The 21,205-nt window shown below is 45.3% G+C and overlaps 1 protein-coding gene across 1 annotated transcript; it reads right to left on the bottom strand.

The window, feature by feature from the left end:
• Positions 1 to 2,002: 2,002 nt before the first annotated feature.
• On the bottom strand, positions 2,003 to 21,166 carry LOC8037275 (small glutamine-rich tetratricopeptide repeat-containing protein beta). Its single transcript, XM_029980384.3, has 11 exons — positions 21,063 to 21,166; positions 19,515 to 19,621; positions 16,863 to 16,981; positions 14,806 to 14,878; positions 14,249 to 14,348; positions 13,985 to 14,089; positions 12,547 to 12,679; positions 12,056 to 12,154; positions 8,654 to 8,691; positions 8,036 to 8,104; positions 2,003 to 2,347 (listed from the first exon to the last, which is right to left on the bottom strand). The coding sequence occupies exons 2-11, from the start codon at positions 19,612 to 19,614 to the stop codon at positions 2,209 to 2,211; spliced, it is 975 nt and encodes a 324-aa protein (XP_029836244.1). The 5' UTR covers positions 19,615 to 19,621; positions 21,063 to 21,166; the 3' UTR covers positions 2,003 to 2,208.
• Positions 21,167 to 21,205: the final 39 nt, after the last annotated feature.

The following is a 21,205-nucleotide window of genomic DNA, read 5'->3' as shown; positions in this document are numbered from 1 at the left end:
GCTCGAGTTTTCGTGACGTTGTTCGTTGCCCCCTCGGGACCGCTCTTGACGCGTGGGCGGAACGGGACGCCGAACGCAACGATCGGAGACGCGTTCCGGACGCCGGCGTTCGAGAGACGGTTGCGGCTTCGCCCGGGGTTATCTTTTTGGGGGGTCGGCGGGCCGCCGCCGTGTTCCGGCTCGCTACGGTTCAGGGTTCCGTTGTTTATAACCTTGTCGATAGGAGTTATATATTATATATATATATATTCTATACATATTGTTGGGTCGAGGCGCACTGACCGGTGAAAGATGCGCGGCGCACGCTCAGCTCCTTCGGGTATAACTGGCTTCAAACGCTAACGAGGTGGCGGGCGCCGGTTTTCGTCGAGGATCGCTGAAAAGAGCATGTCGTAGCCGGCGAACTCTGACGTGGCGGGTATGTTTGCGCCGGGGTGCCTGGAATTTGTTTCCGACCGAAGCGTTTGAGCCTTTACTTTTCTCCCATTGGTTTCCGTGTATAGACGTTCCCCTCGCTTATCACCCGAGATAAAAATGCCGAGTCATCGAGCTGTGGGCACATCCAAAACGTCCGGTATACCATACAGCAGAGCAACGGTGCATGCTCAGGTGTTCCACGGTCGAGCAGACAAAGATGGCAGCGCTCAGAAGTCGATTTTTGCAAAAGTCTATAGACAGTTACAGGTTAAGAAAAGTTGGCGAGGGAAAGGAAGGCTGGGAAGGAGGAAGCAGACGGAATGCTGAAGAGAGGAGGTTTCCACCTTTTTTCTTCTGCATTCTGTCTTCCTTCCCCTCCCCAGCCTTCCTCGCCAACTTGCCTAAGCTGCAACCGACTACTATAGTGGCGTTGCAACTGCCTGCGGTCCACAGGAGCACAGGAGTCCCCGGAAAGGCGCAACGGCGGAGGTGAAAACTGTATATGCGCGTTCAGCTTTAGTTTACTCTAAAATTCAAAGAGCCACGGGCGGGACGCCACAAAAACAATGTCTGCCTTTTTTTCCTTTTTTTTTGTTGGCACTTTTATGATTATTTACCGGATTACAACGTTGCATGGCGTCGCGCAGCAGCTCCCACGACACGTTTTGTTGCCCTCCCCGAAAACTGTTCGAGGGCAGTGTAGGACGAGAGACGCGCGTGTCGGAAACACATTCCAGGTACCGTCTTTTTTTTGCACGGGTACAATGCAAGCTAGGGAGCCTACGTCGTCGTTGGTGTGCCGAGAAGTGACGGGTTTTGCGACATGTTACACCCGGTTATCAGCACGTCGGGACCACGAACTGAAAGTGATTCATTGCTGTGTAATTTTTTGCTAACGTGCACAGCAGCGATTGTGTGGGAAAGGAAAGCGGCGCCGAAACGGCGACGTCGAAAGTTTTGGTGGAAGTTGGGCTTTACTGGGACAGTGGAGCGTGCCATGCTGTTACAGCGTTGTTTTTTTTTGGTCCTAACAATACATATAAATATATATATATACACAAGCTAGCAACCGAGTTTCTTAAGATGATTCTGCGTGGCGGCTGGATACCCGTTTCTTTGTATATGAAGTTGGAAGTTATTAAAGCCTTTGACAAGTGCTGAAGCTTGCCTCTTGTATAGAAAAATGGAGCAGTTCTTAAAGACTGCTAGATTTGGGTGCATGGTTTAGCGGTACCACTTGTGAAGATGTGTTTATCCTTGAAAAGCTGTGGGCATTTTTTCTTTTTGGCTAAATTGCTCAAGCACCAAGCTGAGAGTAGCTGCATATGCCAGCCCATAAGCTGCAACCCCCTTCCCCTTACCACCTATGAGGCTACCATACTTCAAAAGTAGGGAGTTTCAACTACTTCAACAGCAGTGAGTTTGAAATACACTAATTCAATAGTAGCTTGCATCAACTATGATACCTTGATATTACATATAAATATTTAATAAATAGTAGTCTGTCCCATACCCCCCCCCCATCTTCTGTTCATAGGCACCTTTGACACCGCACCGTGTGTGAAATGAAATGAAACAAAAAGAAATGAGTGTTTTTTCTTTTTTTTATTTCAAAAACTGAGTCGTGTTGTGTCTGCTTGGCGGAGACTATGACATTTTGTCCCCCCAAAACGAGTCTGGTTTTAACCTCCGCCCTTTTGTCATAGTTTCTAATGGGACTGAACAAGGATCAATGGTGTTTTTATTTTGTGTTATTTCGCGTTACTCTTGGAAGGTAGAGTCCTAGCACACCTAGTTGTCCGCGTCTGGGTTCCCCGCCGACGGGTCCTGATTGCTGGCGTCCGAAGAGTTTGAGTTGCTCATGTGACGTCTCAACTGTTCCACCAGTTCGGGGTTGGAGGCCTGCATCTGCGACGCCAACTGCTGACCGCTGCCAGGAAAGGAAATCATATAATTAACCGCAACACTAAAAAACAAAGGAAAAAAAAATTCACAGTTGCATTGCACTTTGTCTTTTGAGAAACGCAGAGCTCATTGGAGTCGTGTCTCATGGATGCCTCCGTTCCCCAGAAAAATCGCTCACAAGTGCGAGTCGTCTGCCATAATGGATCGGGGTCAAAACACGCATATTAACAAGCACAGAGGGAACTTCCTCCTCCTCGTCTCCAACCCAAGCAGTTGTGGAAGAGGGGGAGGAGATACTTGTGTCCAGACCCTCTTTTGTTTGTCCCCCCGTAGCCTTTGCTGTTTGCCAAGTTTTGCCCACGGGAGAGATTAATTGTGGGGTTCGGAGCTTCTCTCCCGTTCCCCAAACAGTGATGAGCTCTGCAGTGGAGTGACCTAGAGGCTTTAGGGTTCATTCTTCATTGTTCCCGGTTATAGGTCATGCACAGTCTCTCTAGTCTGTTACAAGTCAAGAAGGTAGGAGAAGCTCCTCCCACAAGTGTGATGCGCCCGTTTCAAATCTCTCCGCAGTCGAAAGAAGAGTTCACTGCAAACGCTCCTTGTTCCGCTTCAATGGATTCCCACTTGTCTCCGATCCCACTTTTTAAGAAAGCGACCTTTGTATTCATCGGAGAGGGAACCGAGCCCCTGAAAGCAGCCTTTGTATCCATCGGGGGGGAAGCTAATCCCCGAAAGTCGTATCTGTTTCCGTCGGTGGGGGAGAACTCTAATCTCCCTCTCGCGGCTTCCACAATGCTAAGTCAAAGTCAAAAGATAAAGCAAATATGTACAGAAAGGCAAGACATTCCTCGCGCAATGGCCGCGACGTCACGGAAACGGTGGGACGCTATTGGATGCGGAGGTGGCGGAGGGATATCTGACTCCCTTTGAGGGGCATTTGCCGCTACCTTCTTAACCTGTAACTGACTATAGCAACGACTGACTGCAAGCGGTAATGACTCGTTTTACGTAGAAGACTAAGCAAAAACATTGTGCAAGTGGGCAGGACCCACTTGCAGCAAACGTCCGGGTGCACACTGCAATCCTCTTGGGTCCACTATCTAAAAAAATTTTAGGACGTTTTCTTTTTTTTTTTTTTAATCTGGTGTAAGTAATGGTGGTGAGAATAATGAGACAGAAATGCCTGCACGTATTTACCCGATTCCCCCTCAAAGTAGCTGTACATAGTCCGAAATGCGGGTTTCTGTATTAACGGGGCAAAAGTGCATGGCGAAAAAACATGGGTCGAAGAAATTTCGTCCATAATGTGGGGTGTCCATTACTAGAGAGTTTTAGTAGATCGTTTCCATGACTCTGATAACGATACCCGATACTCCGCCACCGCCTCCCTTGTGCATGCATAGTATCGTTATCGGGGCTATCGGAGGTATCGGAACGATCTACTAAAACTCTCTAGTAATGGACACCCCACACGACCTCAAAACGTCACCTTGTCGTACTTTTTTTTTTTGAGACAACATTGAGGGTGAGCAAACCAAGATGAGAAAGCATCAACTGGGGTGATTCAAAGTGTCGACAAACGAGCAACTAGTGCGGACACGCGCCGTTGGTTCTCAGCACATCAGTTCGGCAGCTGGTCAACGGGGCCAACCCTCCCAGCTTGCGAAATCAGAGTTAATAGAGAGTTTTAGAATAGGGGGCCCCAACGCTTTGGGTAACCCAAAGCTTTGGGGTACCCAACGCAACGACACCTCACGCAGCGTGCTTATAGAATAGGGTTTGTGACGACGCAACGCGGCACGCTCGCCTTTTTCGCATGCAGCGCCATTGTGGACAACGAACGAACTTCTTAACAGTGAAAAATTATTAAAACGCAAAACATTTGCGCCGAAACGACACTTTATTGTGGCTTGCGGTTCAAATAATAGGGAGGCTAACACCAGTTGGAACGGCACAGCAAGGCCCATCTGCCGACCGTCTCTGAATCAGAAGATTTACTTCTCTGGTCAACAAGAGAGTGCACGCCCTCAAATACCAGGCTATCATGTGAGCCAATGGAATTATCTGAGAACTGGACGGGCCATTCCCCGGTCACAGGCACAACGCTGGTAGGTGTAACTTGCTGTTAGCTCATCCTGTAGCTGAAGCAGCACGACAGTTATAGAGAGTTTTATAATCGGGGATCCCAAAGCTTTGGGGCCCCAAAGAAATAGGGGCTCAGCACTGCGCATGCGTAGAACCCAAACTCCGTTTGGGGTTTTGGGTTGGCTCGCGCCCCCAACGTGAAATTCGAGAAACAACGTGGGGCCCCCAATTGCTTGGGGGCGGGCAAACATGGCGGCGCCCTTTTCGCTCGCTTCGGTGCAAATTCGTCATGGTCGCTGCAGTATTAGCCAATTTCATTGCCAATGAATAGTGCAACCAGCTTTCGCTTTGCTTAATCTCGCTCCAGTCACAAAGAATGAGCGGTGGGCTCGCCCCATTTTAAAGATCGTACCCGATTCTGGCCGTTCCTAAGCCTAAACATACGTCGTAACTGTTGACATGGTGACGTATTGCTACTCCGCGGCTAAAGGCTCGTTCATTCAGACCCGTTTCTTTCTTTTTCTTTTTTTTTACGTTAAGTTACGAAAAGTAACCGGGAAATCTGTGCTTCGTATTAAACTGTGCCAGCAGCAGGTCGACCCGGTCGCGGTTGGCCCGCGTGGGGAAATTTCTTCCGATTGCTTCGGGGACCCTTTCGGCCATTCAAGTCCATCTCCTGGAATCCTGGAATGAGTTAGTGGCATACACTTCGCGTAGCACATAAATGTCATCGTCGATCGAGAAGCGAACGCGCGCTGGAGCCTTCTCTTCCTCCATTTTCTTTTGGCCTTAAATCGGCCTCGACTCGTTCGGCCATCCCATTTCGGGTGTAGCCGAAACAATCCAATCCGTAGCGCTCTAATTTGGCGCTTGTTCTCGTAGTAACATAGAGAGTTGAGCTAGCTTGTACATAGAAGACATACCTAAAACAGCGCACAAGCACAGGAGGAAGATAACAAAACACAGGAAGGGGCGCTGACTCCCAACTTATGTATTGTGAAAGAAAGAGAAAGAGGAAGCTTCAGATATGAAGCCCACGTTGTTGTTTTTCTTTCTTCTTTTTTCTCATCTTTTTTTTTTTCTTCGTGACCTTATAATGTCAGTTTTGTCCTTTTCTACTGCAACTTAGTAATTTATATGTTTTTATTTTTTCTTCTGTATACCTTGTTTGTGCGCGTGGGCTTCATGTCTGAAGCTTCCTCTTTCTCTTTCTTTCACAATACATAAGTTGGGAGTCAGCGCTCTTTCCTGTGTTCTATTTTCTTCCTCCTTTGCTTGCGCGCTGTTTTAGGTATGGCTCGTTCTCAATATTTTTGGGTGTGCGCTTTGACCATATGCAGCCGAAGATTTTGGTCTTCAACTATGCCGAGACTGAGACGAACGCGAGCACGCATACTCTGCGGGCACTTGCACTATTTAGATCTGAGCTGGAGCGAGTTTGAAGCCTTGAAATACTTGTTTTCAAGATGCAGGTATCGTGCCACCGAGTAGCAATACGTTGCCATGTCAACGGTTACCGCGTATGTTTAGGCTTAGAAACGGCCAAAATCGGGGACGATCTTTAAAATGGGGCGAGCCCACTGCTCATTCTTTGTAATTTGAGCCAGATCAAGCAAAGCGAAAGCCGGTAGCACTATTCACTGGCATTTAAATGGGCTAATACTGCAGCGACCATGGCGAATTCGCTCCGAAGCGAGCAGAAAGGGCGCCGCCATGTTTGCCGACGCAACCCGACCCCAAGCGCCAACCCAAAGCCCCAAACAGATTTTGGGTTCTGCGCATGCGCAGTGGTGAGCCCCTATTTCTTGGGGGGCCCCAAGCTTTGGGGGCCCCTATTCTAAAACTCTCTAATTTCTTCGGTGAGAAGGTAATTCTGCATCGATAGATTCACAGAACTCGAGAGCAGCTCTGGCTATCGCACAAACACGAGTGGCAATAAATGAACCCAGAAGCAATAAGGGTGGTTATCTGCTCCTATAAACTCAAAATCTGGGCAAGAGACAAAAAAAAAACTATTTAAAATTTTTTTTTTTTTTTAACTTATTTAATGTATTTTTTAGCTGGGAGGAGGATCAGAAACCACTGCAAAAAAAATCTAATGCTTTGAAGAAAAAAAGACAAGGAAAGTAATTTTTTTACTTTTTCTATTATTGAACAATCAAAACGATCGGCGCTACAACTTGACAGTTGAACAATTCTTACTAAAAGTTGCTAAGCAGCAGTCAGTATATGGCACTTCCTATTTTCGGCGGGACAGTGACCATACGAGTGGCCACTCGAAGCTACCCCGACCGGCCCCCAAACTAAGCCCATCTTGGTCTTCCCATTAGGCCATGGTGCAGCAACAATGTTGCCACCAATAGCAATGGCACGTGCCCTAAATTTGTTTCCTATCCTACTGCAAGTAAGTCGTCGTACCTGCATGAAGTTGACATTGTCAGGTGACCAAAGCACGGTGCCACTAAATCAGGTGCATTTGTTCGTGCCTCATGAAACATTTGCTCCACCTGTAGGTCGTGCCGCCGTAAAAATCTAGGTGCGTGTAAATGCCTCGCCGGAAGACCTTTACTAAATTGTATCGGTGCGAAGGCAGAAAAAAAAAAGGGGCCCCCTAAAATTAGGCAGTATGGCTTCCAGATAAAGGCAGTTTGAATAACACCGTAGAAGAACTCGTAATTGAGCTACCGTAAAATTCCGGGGGAGCACCCAACCAACTTTCACTGAAAACGTGGTTAATCCAGACGTGGGCACTTGTCCAGTGAATTTCGGACGGTTGACATATGATATGCAGAATTTCAATGTTTGGGAAATGTTAATAGTGGGCACTTGAATGAAGTGGGTGCTTCCGCAGTATTTTACAGGAGTTTTGTGAAAGTTAAAAAGCATGGCGTAAAGCGCAAAAAACCTGCGAGTCTTCTTCCCTGTGTCCGTTGTCTTTTGCACCTTACGCCATGCTTCCTAAAGCTTGAATAATGCCTTGTGGCATTTCTTACATGCTCAATTAATTTAGGTTTTCCTTAAAAGTGCTTCCACGTAAGAGAGTCAAACGCAGACTTGCACCAAAATGCCACACTTACACCTGAAGGAGTGCATCCAAGCCACCCCCAGAGTGTAAAATGCAAACTTGCACTCCTTTAGACTTATGCCTAAAGGAGTGCATCCAAGCCACCCCCAGAGAGTAAAACGCAGACTTGCACCAAAATGCCAGATTTACACTTGAAGGAGTGCATCCAAGCCACCCCCAGAGAGTAAAACGCAAACTTGCACCAAAATGCCAGACTTATGCCTGAAGGAGTGCATCCAAGCCACCCCCAGAGTGTAAAATGCAAACTTGCACTCCTTTAGACTTATGCCTAAAGGAGTGCATCCAAGCCACCCCCAGAGTGTAAAATGCAAACTTGCACCAAAATGCCAGACTTACGCCTGAAGGAGTGCATCCAAGCCACCCCCAGAGTGTAAAATGCAAACTTGCACCAAAATGCCAGACTTATGCCTGAAGGAGTGCATCCAAGCCGCCCCCAGAGTGTAAAATGCAAACTTGCACTCCTTTAGACGTATGCCTAAAGGAGTGCATCCAAGCCACCCCCAGAGAGTAAAACGATAACTTGCACCAAAATGCCAGACTTACGCCTGAAGGAGTGCATCCAAGCCGCCCCCAGTATTCTGGCTCATCCCACCGGACATCAAGCCAGCCATCCTGTCCAAGACGCCACCATCACTAAATTTTTGAACGTGCAACGTCAAAAAAAAAGAAAAAAAAAGTGCCAAGACCTGGTTTACATAACACACGTTAGTAACTAGAGTTAGGCACTTGCGGGCAAAACTACGCAGCAGTTAAATCATTGAGTCTGCTTAACACGATTCGCAAGAGTTACAATTTGACTCGACTTCTCTCCAACTTTGACGAAGGTCTTGGAGAAATGTAACGTAAGTTGCAACAAAAAAAACAATCGGGAATGGATGCTGCAGGAGCAACTACAAGAGATGACTTGCAAATTTACAAAAATGTATCTTAGGTATCATTCAGAGAAATCTGGCATTTGCAGCCTTTCAGAAGTTGTACACATTTCTCACACCCAACGATTAGATTGGTTTTAGACAACAACCACTTCTTTTCTTTTTTTAGAAAACATGTTTTGTTTGATCATGTTTTTTCAACCTCACAAAACACTCAATACAAGAAGTGTTGAATTTTGCCTATGAAGTGCATACTTTACAAATGGTCTGAGAGCAACTGTGCACTTACATGTTTTGCATGGTGGGGTCCTGCATCAAGGTGGCCGCCTGAAAGGTAAGATCAAATTGAATTAAATATTGCACAGTAGTACAACTAAAACATCAAAATCATAACTAAAAAGCAGGAACCTTGCATTCAAACAAGCCAGTGTGTAAGGTACCTTTTTTCAGGAGTTCTTGCTAACAACCCTTAGGGACGATAATGGAAGGGACATGTCAGAACTGTACAGGACCTTGTATGCACGCGTGTCAAGAATCTCGCCGCAAGTATCGACAAGCAAAAGCAAGTCGTGCACACACTGGAATTAGGACTGCAGTTACAAATTTTGGAGCACAAACAGCATGAGTAAAATATGCGTTGGAAGTTTAATTTCACCGCGAAGAGACATAACGCACTTTCTGGACAAGAGTTTGCACCTGGTGACTATGAATGCACGTAAAATTTTCTCATACACGACACATGTTGGCAGGTGCCCACTTTACTAGCTTATGAAAAAGCTTATATCGTCATTAAAGGGACAGTGACAGGGTATTTATGCTTGCCACGGTTTTTATTTGTGCATGACATATCAGAGCCCGGCTATCCAAAACACAATTTGCGGCTCAAAATTCGTTTTCTTTCCGCCCGTACACTGCCGATCGAGAACTGGCCGGTTTGAGTCGCGCTTACTCTTCTCTGTGGTCACGGGCCGTTCTCTATGGTTTAGACCAGTGGTTCTCAAATGGGGGTCCGCGAAGCCGAGCCTCATCAGTCAAGCCCGGCAATAAAAGTTGTCTTTTCTCAGACTGTGAAGAAATGTTCAAATTTTCGGCTGCGTTTTCAGGTGTATATGTCAAAAAGGGAAGTCTATTTCACACTAGCCCTTACTTATATCCATTTATCAAATCACTATCATAATTAACCTATACTTTTCCTTCCCCTCGCCACGAATGGGGGTCCTCCATTATCTATGCCGATTTTCAAGGGGTCCGCGAAATGTCGATGGCTGAGAATCACTGGTTTAGACACAATCGCCAAAGATAACCTAAGTCGTGGGTCGTCAAAGGCACACACTCAATATTAAAAATATAATTTTTTTTTTATAGTACCCATTTTTTGTGGCTTTTAAAAAAACTAAATATGTCAATTAGAAGAAAATAAAAAAAATAAGTTGCAGTTATATATGATTTTTGGTATGTTTCTCCTTTATATTTCTTCTTCCTCCCCGGTCCAGTTTCGGTTTCTAGAAGTTTTGTTTTTGACTATTAAAAATATGTGTGATCCTGTAGCAAAATATTGACTGGGTAGTCTTCCGACACCATAATAAATTGCCTAACAAAAAAAGTTTTATATTTGTGGGGTGTCAGTGTCCCTTTAACATACCCTGTCCACAAAATTTGACGCATCTCATCGTAACGAATAGCGATCGCTGCAACACGTCACGGCGAAGTTGTTGGGCATCGGCATTGCGTTCGCACATTGTGGGGTGCGTGAACAAAGGCGTTCCAAACAAAATGGAAATCTGTTTTGTTCCGACCGCTTTTGTTTTGCTCCATTTTGTTCCGAACGCTTTTGTTTCTTTTTCATTCCGAAGCGTGGGAAAGGGAAAGCGCGTTTCCCGGCATGAGCTCTTTGCACTGACGGTACTATGACGGCTTTTTGTTACAAACCATATTCTCTTTCCAGACAGCGCATGCGGCCGGCATCGGGTACTAGAAAAATCCTAACTATAAAGCACGTACGATATGGCATGGCTCACTGATGCCACCTTTGCTTCACACGCAGCGGACCTGTGTTCAGGGTTGCCACTGGTGGCTACTTTTCGCCAAATTGGCTACTTTTGGGGGCGCTTGGCTACCAAAAATTACGCTTGGCGATCTGGCGAATTTTTGGCTACTTTCGGCGGCTCGTTGCGGCTCTTAGCAGTATCGCACAGACACGTTTCCAGGCCAAAGCATGCTCGTTCTGCAAATTTTAAACGCTGTAAACGGGCAGGCTGGCGGAAGTAATAAAGAAACATGGAGCATTCACCTGGTCAGGGGCAAATCCAGAACACCTTTTTTTTTTTTTGGGGGGGGGGGGGGGGGGGAGGGGGGGAGGGGGGGAGGGGGGGGAGGGGGGGAAAGGCGGCCGCCCTCGTCGCTCCCCCCCCCCCCCCTAGAATCCGCCACTGCCTAAATTCTGCACAAGCTGACCTCGGGGAAGCCTTTCCAGAACTGTTTGCTGCTAGCGGACTGCCTCCCCAAAAGCAACTTTGCATTCGAGAACGATGCTTTGGTTTTAAATAAAATGGCTAGTCAACTGCAAACGCGCATTCTTAACACAACATTTGCACTCTGCAGGCTTCAAGCAATCAGATCGGAGGTTGAAATGGGGCTCAATGCTTGCAGGGAAATTTTTAGTTTGCCTTCTCACCTTTTCAGCACCTTTAGGAATGAGCTAGAAGCGGAGATCCGACTACTGTGGTCTGCTTTTGCCACAAACGAGACGAGCCCTGTGTTAAGCTTTTGGTATCAAGCACTGGTTTTCACGGATGCTGCCGCTATATGCCCCCCAGGAGTAACCGCAGGCGCCGCAAAGATCCTGACGCTTCCAGTCTCAAATGCCGAAGCAGAGAGAGTTTTCTCCCAGCGCTGACTAAAACGGAACTTCGCAAGTGTGGCCACCGACTGCAGCAGAAGACATCATCTACATACATGATCCCAGATAAAATGCTCCAGAAAATGACTGCAAATCATTCTGGGGCCAGCAGCATCTACTAGCACTTTGCTGCAGTGTTTGATATTAGTTTGAAGTGCTTCACCCTCACGCTTGTAAACTTCTGTACGGCCGGCACGAGTGTGCAGTAAACTCAAGACTCCTAGTTATTAACCTTTAATATAGTGTTCGCTACTTCTCTTTTTTTTTATACCTTTTTATTGTACATATTTGGTGTGGCGACTTTTTTGGCGAAATCTTAAATAGAATGGCTATTTTTGGCTACTTTCTGCACGTGATTTGGCTACTTTGACTCCAAACCCAGTGGCAACCCTGCCTGTGTTCGATCCCTACAGGCGGCGGGAGATCTTTTTCAGGGATTTGGCAACGTCGACGACGGATGCCCTACATCATCAACTACAACGTCGACAATGGACATCATTTCAGTGGTGGGAAGAACCCGTAACAGCCATCGCTGTAAAACAGATCCTCGTATACACCTTTCCAAGAAATGCTCGGCCCCAAGGACGAGCCCAGTCACTGGGTTTGAAATGATCTTTCACTGGCATCCCTGCTAACCTTAACCAAGTGGACTGTGATTTCAACTGGTGCAATTTAAAAAATGAACTACCAACTAGCCCATTCGTCAATGCCGTTTGTAGGCCCCAGATATCAGGCCCAGTACCGTGTTTAATACTGCACGGTAGATGGAACTAAGAAGCGAGAGTACTCTACCATGTTCATGAGGGTGGGGTTGTTTAGAAGACTGCCAAAGTCCATCGGCGCCCCTCCACCAACTCCGCCGGCTCGGCGTGCGTCGCCATTGCCCGGACTCTATGAGAACAAAAACGCGAAGAAAGTGAACGTCCGATTGGCTCCACGCAGTCAATCAAAGTTCGACGCAAAGATTTCAAATTAGGAGACGGCTACCGCCATGGCGAACTAGCGATAGCCAGTCCAGACGTACAGGACAGCCATGAACTGGATTATGAATCTATGTCCATTTCAATCTTTGGTTTAACAATGCTTCAAATAAAACTTCAACAGGCAGCGGGTACAGAACACCCATTATGTTCCTGGTTCACGATTTGGTACGTATGAAAAGGGGAAAGTGCTTCATCCAAAAGTCACCCACAATTCCTCCAATACGTCAATCATGCTTATGAAGGCATGTTTGTGAATTAAAAAGGCTCGCAACAGGAAAACCACCTGGAGTCTAGACTTACGGGCATTCCGCGCAGCTTCTCTTCGGCAACCCTGAGATTGTTGATGTAGCTCTGGTTCTCGGGATCCAGTTCTACCGCTTTCTGGTAGCACTCCTTGGCTCTCTGGTGTTCGTTAAGACTCGCATAGGCTAGACTGCAAAAGCGAGGTCATGGCCAGAACAACGTTAGATTATTCCCAAAGCAAATACAAGATTATTCCCTGCGGTCGGCATCAAGAGCATCGCTGCAGCTAACTACCTGGCAATGTCAAATCTTGAACCGCTTACTCAATCGGCGTGATATTCGCAGGTGATGTTTGTAGCCTTATACAAAAAGGGCATGCAAAGTTTTAGCCCTGTGAACCAATTTTATGACGTACCATACCCCCAAACATAGCTTTGCATGGAATCTGCTCAATGAATCTATCGTTGAGATATGGTGTTGTTAATCACATATTTTTCTGGTGGAATGCATACTGAAATGCCTGTTGCCAATTGCTATATATTTTTTAATATGCATTTTTTTTAAGTTAAAAAATTTTAAAAAAAAAGTTTTTTTTTTTTACATTTATTATGTTTTACAAATTACGATTTTTCATAATAAAGGATTATGAAAATGCAAAGTAGTAACCGGCTCCATAAATTTTTGGCATATATGCCACAAATATTAAGTCTCCCAATAGCTTTGTTCTCAAACGAATTTTATTAAGGTGGGATTTGCTGCCAAAACGTTGAACTGAGAAAAAAGTGCTCAAAGTGCTTGAACCTCGATTATAAGGCAATTAAACGCAAAGCTGCAAGCGAGCTGAACAAGATTTGTGTTTGTCCTTTGTCCCTCTTGTTCCCCTTCTCCACGGATTATTCTCGTCATGCTTGAACCTCTACCTTTCCTTTAGCATCGGTGGACCGAAAATAATTTATAAAAAAATAACTATGCCGTGAAAACAAATGAAACTTCCAGTGAATACTCTCTAGATGTTGGTGGATGTAAATATGGCATTTTTCAAAATCAAGTTTATTTGCAGAAATTTTTCTTTCTGGGTAGTGTCCCCCCTTAACTGTCCGGTTGGAGCACGTAGACGCGAAACGGCAATGGGTGGTGGCCAAGGAACACCCTTAATTTCACTCTTCTGCTATGCAAACATTCAACCCTGACAAAAACGCAAGAGCGAGCAAAAACACATGTGGTTTGTCAGATTCTGTTGTTTCCCCACTCCGAGGCTTTTCGTAACGGTGCAAGTTCACCAGCTTGCATGCATTTAACGTTCCCTCCGAATCTTTACCGATTAGCTGTCGAGTTTAAAAATGCAACCTCTGTCCTCGAAAAACTTTCAGGCATTGTCTAAACGTTATGCTGCAAATGAAGAGGTTTAGGCTGCTCGTACAAGTTTGACATGACGCAACATGTGGCAAAGCCATCTGGAGTAAGGCTGTTGGGATGCGTTTCGGCGCAGACATACCCTATCCGTCCGTATGCCTTGCCATACTTTGGGTCGATGTCCAAAGCCCTCTGGCAATCCTCGATGGCGTCTGCATGGTTGTTCAGCTTGCTGTGCGCTGCAGCCCTACATATTTAAGGATAGAGCGACTTAAATAACTCAAGCAAAACCACAAAAAAAAAAAAAAAGCAGTTAGAAATGCTTTTTATTTTTGTGTAATGTCGTCGTTCTTCATTGTTACTGCGAGAGGCATCCAGAAGAAATGACAGCTACTGAGTTCCATACCTGTTGCAGTAATACACCGCATTGTTCCCGTCCAAACTGATGGCCTTTGTGTAACATTCCAAGGCTGCTGTGTACATTTCTAGTTTCATCATGTTGTTGCCTGCAACAAGGAATAAAAAACGTATTCAGCATTGAATGTAAACACACACCGAACTCAATGCCTCAAGCTCTCGAGGTAGCTTCACACTTAAGTTAATGTGCAAAAAGTATCTAGGGATTATGCCACCCGTCACTACATAAGTAAAGCGGAAAGCTTTTTTTAGAAACCTAATTGCCTGGAGAACAAGGTTAGAGTCTGAAAGTTTTGGCGGTAGCTTACTGATCTACACTATGACGGTAGGTTTAAATTAGGCTTAACTGCGAGATGCCTGCTCTTGTCTGGTAACGTTTCAACATGCCCAAACGGCTGGAGGCATTACGTGTGCTCAACTAAGATGCTGTTAATACCAACAAAACTTCTCCACCTGAGTTTTCGGTTTTGCATTCCTGCAACTTTAAGAACCTGATCTGGAAATGCCGCAGACTTAAAGAGGAAGTATAAAAATTTTGAGAAACACCTTCTTGTTTGTATTTTTCGGCCTCAGCCCTCTGCGCCTCCGTGGGCTCGGGCAACGTCTCGTGCACCTGTGCCTAAAAAAGAAAAAAAAAAAGAAGCAACGCTTGCAAAATATGACACAGAGCATCCAGCTAACTGTTAACAACTGATCTGCGAAGCCTGCGCACCATTCTCTTGCCTGGTTGAAGCTGTGTAATGGAATTAACACCAGCCAGAAGGCTAATACAACGAAGCCATTGTGCGAACACCTCACTACTACTACTACTACTAAGCTGTTAATCGATGAGCAAGAACTTGTCAATTAAGGGGACATGCACCAAGGGAAAACATTTTTCTATTATTATTTACAGTAACTAAATGGAATCTTCAGAGCTTCTGTGCTTATTCTTCTCTTAATAAATCTGGTGTTAGATTTGACGTAGTTTGTTTCTTAAAGGGATGGTAAACCGTAATTTGGATTTCAAAAACACTTAAAAGAGCATTAGAAAATGAAATAATTAGCTCCTTCCAAACCACTGAGGGCAATGAACAATAAATATATTGAGTGCAAGACTTGCTTTAAAATAACTAAAAATCGCAAAAATGTCATTTTCAAGGGGCAAACAAAAGTTTCTTAAATTTTACATAAATATATAAAGAGAATACATTCTAGCCAAACCTAGATAGTTGCATTCTATGTATTCTAAACTACAGACGATTGCAAGCAAGGCCCCTGGCCGCCGCCATGTCTCATCTCGTGCGGACAAGCCCGTGCAATTTTCGAGCTTGCCAAAGCTATGTCCATGTGCAAGCTGCACATGCACATGTGCAGGGGCATAGCTAAAGTATAGCATGAATGAATGAATGAATGAATTTGGAGTTTTTCGGCGCAGCAGCAACTCGGGCCATAGTGCGCCAAAGTATAGCATGAGTGCAAGCATGTGTAAGCATGCACAAGCTGCACATGCTTGCACTAATGAAGCCCCAGTCAGGGTGCCGTGCTTACAATTGTCTATATGCACGTCAAATTTGGTTGTGATAGGACAATAATGAGAACAAATATTATTGTGCACAAACTGTGAGGATGCCCCGAAAATACAGAAAGAGAAAAACCTGCTTGAATGTTACCATGATCTGTAGCAATACTCTTTCGCAATGGGAAAAAGAATATTTTCTTAAAATCATATTTCGTGAGAAATCGAAACTACAGATGACGGTGATGAAGAGGAGGCGCTAGGCCTACTGGTCAATGTAAATGCAATGGCGGGCAAAGTCACAATTCGAAGAACCCCGCACGAAAGAAAAATGGCTCAGATTTATGCTGTTCTGGGTTGTGGGGAGGTCTTCAACGCGTATTCGGCTAATTTCGCGACCACACCGGCACTTGTTATTTTTTTTTTAGATACATAAAATATGAAGATTTAAAGATAATAAAACACCACCAGACCCCACATCACAGTACTTTGCAAAATATTGCCGTCTTTTGACTTGCATCTTTCTTAAACATTACAGCTGGTGCGTAATATTATGCCGATACTTCTGAAAATATACATTGCATCGACGCTGCGTGGTTCAGCAACTTGCCATGAAACTGGCCGAATTTCTTTGTATCCTGGCCCAAGAAAGTCTGGCTGTGCGTCCATCATTATACGCCAGTTAACCAAACAAGGTCGTAGAGTAACAAGCACCACCTAATGACCATTGTTCGAGGCATTCTTGTCCCCAAGTACTATGAGCTACTGCAACAAGCTTCCTTGCACTGTTGTCAACTCGAAAACACAGACTTTCTTTTAATCACAAGCTTTGGATCACTTCTCCATTGAGCAGTTGCTTCCCTCACACCGTCTCTTGCGCATGTTTTCATGTTTCGCCTGTGATCCTGCCTCGCTCATCGAGTGGAATGTAGGCAGCTTAGAAAAGTAAATGAACAAATAAATAGTGAGCATGGCTAACGCTATGTCGATTCTAATTTCAGCCCGAAATTTGCACCCAGTTTGTTTGTGCGCTTGAGCGAGTTGTCCGGACGTCCACGGTAGTGGACCTGTAGTCGGGACTAACGACGCACACCGGGTCACTCACGTGTTCCTGGACCACAACTTCGCGAAAAATGTCTAGGAGTGTCCTCGACACGAGGAGGCTGTCATTGGAAAGGTCATCGATGCTCACTCCGTACGCAGTCTCCAGGCACTGGACAGCCACTGCAGTGTGAAAAAAATAGCGCGACGATCACACAATGTGATGTGTTTAGACAGCGACAGCTGTGCTGCTCATTCGACAATGCGACAAGGACGACCGATGGACATTGGCCGATCGTGCGTCATGCGTTGATCTGATATTGAAATGACGTTGCGTTGATTTAGCGTCAACATGTCGTGGACGAATAAACAATTTTAAGGTCGCCACATGTTTTCCCGACAAATTTAGCGGGGAAACTGAACTGGTGCATAGGTCTCGTGACGTCAATTTTTCCGCTAAATTTGGCGGGAGCCTGAATTTATCTGTAGGTCCCGTGATATGAATCTTCCCGACAAATTTAGCGGGGAAACTGAATTACTGCGTAGGTCGCGTAACGTCAATTTTTCTGCTAAATTTAGTGGGCCAACTGACGGCATTTATGCTCACCCCGTCAAAAACTCTAGAAACTAACAGCTGTCGCTGTAAAAAAAACGAAAAGTAGCAAATTCAGGGGAGCTTCGGCAGTTTCTTGGGGTGCCCATTCTTAACATATTTATAGACAACCCAGGCCTTGCTCTTTCCAATGTGCTATTTATTACCTCTAAAATCAAAATAGTAGCTACTGAGGAAGCGGCAAGTGAATGTGATCCCAAAACAGCGTTAAACTTTTCCTGCGCTCTCCAGTGCGGCGACATCGTGTGTTGTACAACTTGCAAATCAAGCGGGCAGTCTAAAAAAAAAAAATAATAGGACATTTTGCGGAAGTTTCTTTGCTATGCTGGCACGAGCTTAGCCAGCATTCATTTTACACCCTCGAAAATTCTCGTAACCCGTCGGGGACAGTAATGACGAAACACAAACCCACATTGAAGCTGTGATAATATTTAATACATCGAGGGTCTTTAAATCTAATTTAAAGCCAACAAATTGACTGGACATGAGTTAGAAATGAATGGTTACGCAGCTTTTGTATTCAATACCTGCGCCGCACCGTACTAACGCCTCGAACGACCTTGCATCATCCGCTTCAGAGCATCTTCAACTTCTTCCATTATCAGTAACCGCAAAGCCGTCATTACATCCCCGAGATGATGATAGTGATAAAAAGTGGCCAGAATGAATTTCCGAGAGGGTCTAAAACCAATTTTCGAGGCAAATCAGTGACTAGTGAAATTTCGCCGGAGCCCTTCTTTAACAAATAGGGCTCGTCGTCTGTGACAAACGTCCTCAAACTTTTTAATGTCGAGGAAGGCTTATCTTGCTTCACTGATAGCCAACGAACGCCCCAGCATTCTTGTAATAAAGCAGTTTGGAAGCCCACGGACCTTTTAAACAATAAGAGGCATTACACTGAGGTGCATTCGACACCTACTCAAGCACCACAGAGGGCTCAAATCAGTTAAATTAGTGCTTTAACGAGCCGTCAGGAGTTGAACATACCGCAGAATACCAGGAGAGCGCCCACTCAAAATTGAGAGATAATTGCGAAAAAATGGGGGATGGGCACTCGTGCCGTCATCAATTTTTGCATATCAATGTACTGTGCATATTTCCTCAAATCTTACAAATTTGGGAATGGGCACTTAGTGTGGAATGGGCAGATGCGCAATATGCTATGGTAACTTTGAAAAACTCGGAGACTGTGGTGCAAAAAGAGAGAAAGAGAAGACACACTCAAAGGCTTCGTGTTTGTCCCGTCCCCCCCTTTTTTTACACGTCTCTGGGTCTCTCCCTATTATATACGGCGAGCAAATGCCCCAAAATGTGTCTTCGGCGCATTGGAACGCAAGAAGGACCACGCCAATAAACAGGCAACATCGGGAATAATCTATTGGGAGTATTGAAATTTGAAATAATCTTGATGGGAAAATACACTCTTCCCTATGGTGATTTTATTAGTGCGGCTCAGCCTATTCTTTTCAGCAACTCATGACACCATCGTGCTCATTTCTGTTATGTTCAAGGGCATGTTGTATTGTTTGAATGTTAATTTGTTTCTGTATTTTCCACTCCTGCAATGACCTCAAAGAGGTCGCAGTATGTGTAAATAAATAATTAAATGAAATAAATGCTCACGGAACGCGCGATGACAAGGTAGCCAAGCGCACATCTTCATTGGTTGAGGTCAGGGGAAAACAAACGCATGTAACTTCATCTGGGGGGTAAACTAATGCACAAGGCGCGCAAAGAGCAGACAAACTTCAATATGAGTGTAATGAAGGTACTCTGGAGAACCCAGAGTTCCTAAAAACCCAGTTTGAAAGCCATGGTTTGGGAGAAGAACCGACGTTTACGGGTTCTACGAATGTTGAACCCTGCAAGTATGGTCCGTTGCGACGAACAAAAACAATGCTTTGCCCAAAAGCATTATTTGATCGCTGTCAATATCAGACCCCGAAAAGGATTTGAGAAGCCCGTTCAAAGAATCGGGTATTCGTACAGACAATTACCACCAAAGACGAACTGGCAACTATTGTAGGTTGCCAAAAGGAGCCTTAAAAACTGACATAAAATAAACAAACAGCAAAAGCAAAAAGAAAGCAAGGACGAACAAACCTTCAACACTTTCTTTTGCGTCGGAGCTCAAGTCGGCAGTCTGGAGCTGCTGCCTAAGGAACTGCACTATGGAGAGCACCAGCCTTTTCACGTGCGACATTGTTTACCTGCGCAAACAACAAAGTAGCACCCTGTAGAATTCTGAAACAAATAAAAGTATATGGCAACAAGCAGAAACACAACAGTTGACCTGAAAACGTTTGAGTCCTTGTGCAGTGCCCCGACGTGAAGTAAACTTATCACAATTTGTTGTATCGGAGTAGCGTGCAGATGGCTGCTTTGCTGTATGCGGCTTAGAACGTAAGGCTCATGCATAACACGCCGTAGAAAGCGCCCTTATTTTTATACCATCAAACTTAACTCAGTTCAATGAGCGTATAAGTAACAGCGGCAAGAATATGCCACAAGTTTGACATCACTGTGGGACGTCGGGTATTTGTTGCTAAGCAGGAAAGCTTTGTGACAAATTTATGAAGACATGCATATGTAGCATAGGAACTCTGGACGCCATATTTGAGGTTATTCCTCACAGCGCATGTCCGGGATGAGTTTATTTATGGTCGTCCAAAAACGACAATCTTGATGGAGTCTAATGTGCGTGTCGGAAGCGTTGTGGAAGCTTGCCGTCGGCACATGCTCGGCAGCAGCGAGCTCGGCTATGACCGCCAGTGAAATACCACTTAGCTGTCAGCGTCAAACCTTCGATTTAAAATTTCCCATTCATGCCGACGGCAATCCGTCCTTTCTCCCGACGTGAAGCAACACTAGGAAACGGCGCACTTGCAACGAAAATTGCACAAAACAGAGAGTCAAGGACGAATAACAATTGAGCCACATTCCTGCCTGAGGACCGCGCAGGGATTAACGTGGTGTTCCGACTCGCGCGCGCGTCGACCTCCAGACGTCGTAACTTGTTCGAGAAAGCGCTGTCACCGCGGCATTCGGCACAAGAGCAAAACATTCCAGCCGACCAACGACCGTATGACACGTGTGGCATACAAGCCGGTCTCGCTTTAGTGATTTGTGCGGCGCGATACACTTCTAGACTAGTACCCCGCATTGTTATACGCTTATATATTTTAACGTACCTTGTTTAGCTAGAATACACGTAGAGTTATTTCCATAACAACAAGATAAAATCTTAAAAAAGAAAAAACAAAAAAACGTGAATTCATACCAGGAAGCCAAGGAGCCGACAAACATCGAGAACGCAGCGACCACGGAGCGCCCGAAAAAAACAAAACAAAAAACCCGCACGTTTGAACATTAATGCAATTGGTGCTCTTCGTGACCGCTTTGTGTTGCATTTATTGAACTCAATTGAGGCGGTCTTAGTTAATACGCTACGCTAAACTTTTGATTCGTAATCAATCGTTCGCCCGAGCGATCTTGAGAGAACGGCCACGGTCTCATGCACTCGACGCCTGGTCTATACGACAAAGATCGAGACGGTAGTCTGAAATGTTTCGGTGAAACGAGGGTCGCGTTTATCTGATGGAAAATTCGTGCGAGGCGTGCGTATGAAGAAATAATTATAATCGTACATACCTTCCAAGCTAGCCGGCGTACAGTAAAGCAAGCATACAATGCCACAATGCCAACGAGGCGTGTCACCAAACCAACCAAACGTTTTCTTTTGAAAGTTACTTGGGGCGCTGAAGACGTAGCAACTTTTTACAACTTTTTTTTAA

This window comes from Ixodes scapularis, unplaced genomic scaffold (assembly GCF_016920785.2).
Source record: "Ixodes scapularis isolate PalLabHiFi unplaced genomic scaffold, ASM1692078v2 PGA_scaffold12__126_contigs__length_90152505, whole genome shotgun sequence".
Taxonomy (NCBI): Eukaryota; Metazoa; Arthropoda; class Arachnida; order Ixodida; family Ixodidae; genus Ixodes; species Ixodes scapularis.
The sequence above is the reverse complement of the archived record's forward strand: the minus strand, read 5'-3'. Positions and strand labels throughout refer to the sequence as shown.

Excerpts from the sequence above, each read along its gene's own strand:
- LOC8037275 (XM_029980384.3), bottom strand. The coding sequence starts at position 19,614 with ATGTCGCACGTGAAAAGGCTGGTGCTCTCCATAGTGCAGTTCCTTAGG. Across the intron at positions 12,155-12,546 it reads AGAAGCTGCGCGGAATGCCC|AGTCCGGGCAATGGCGACGC; the intron begins GTAAGTCTAGAC and ends TTGTTCTCATAG. Across the intron at positions 2,348-8,035 it reads TTGGATGCACTCCTTCAGGC|CGGTCAGCAGTTGGCGTCGC; the intron begins GTAAGTCTGGCA and ends CTTTCCTGGCAG.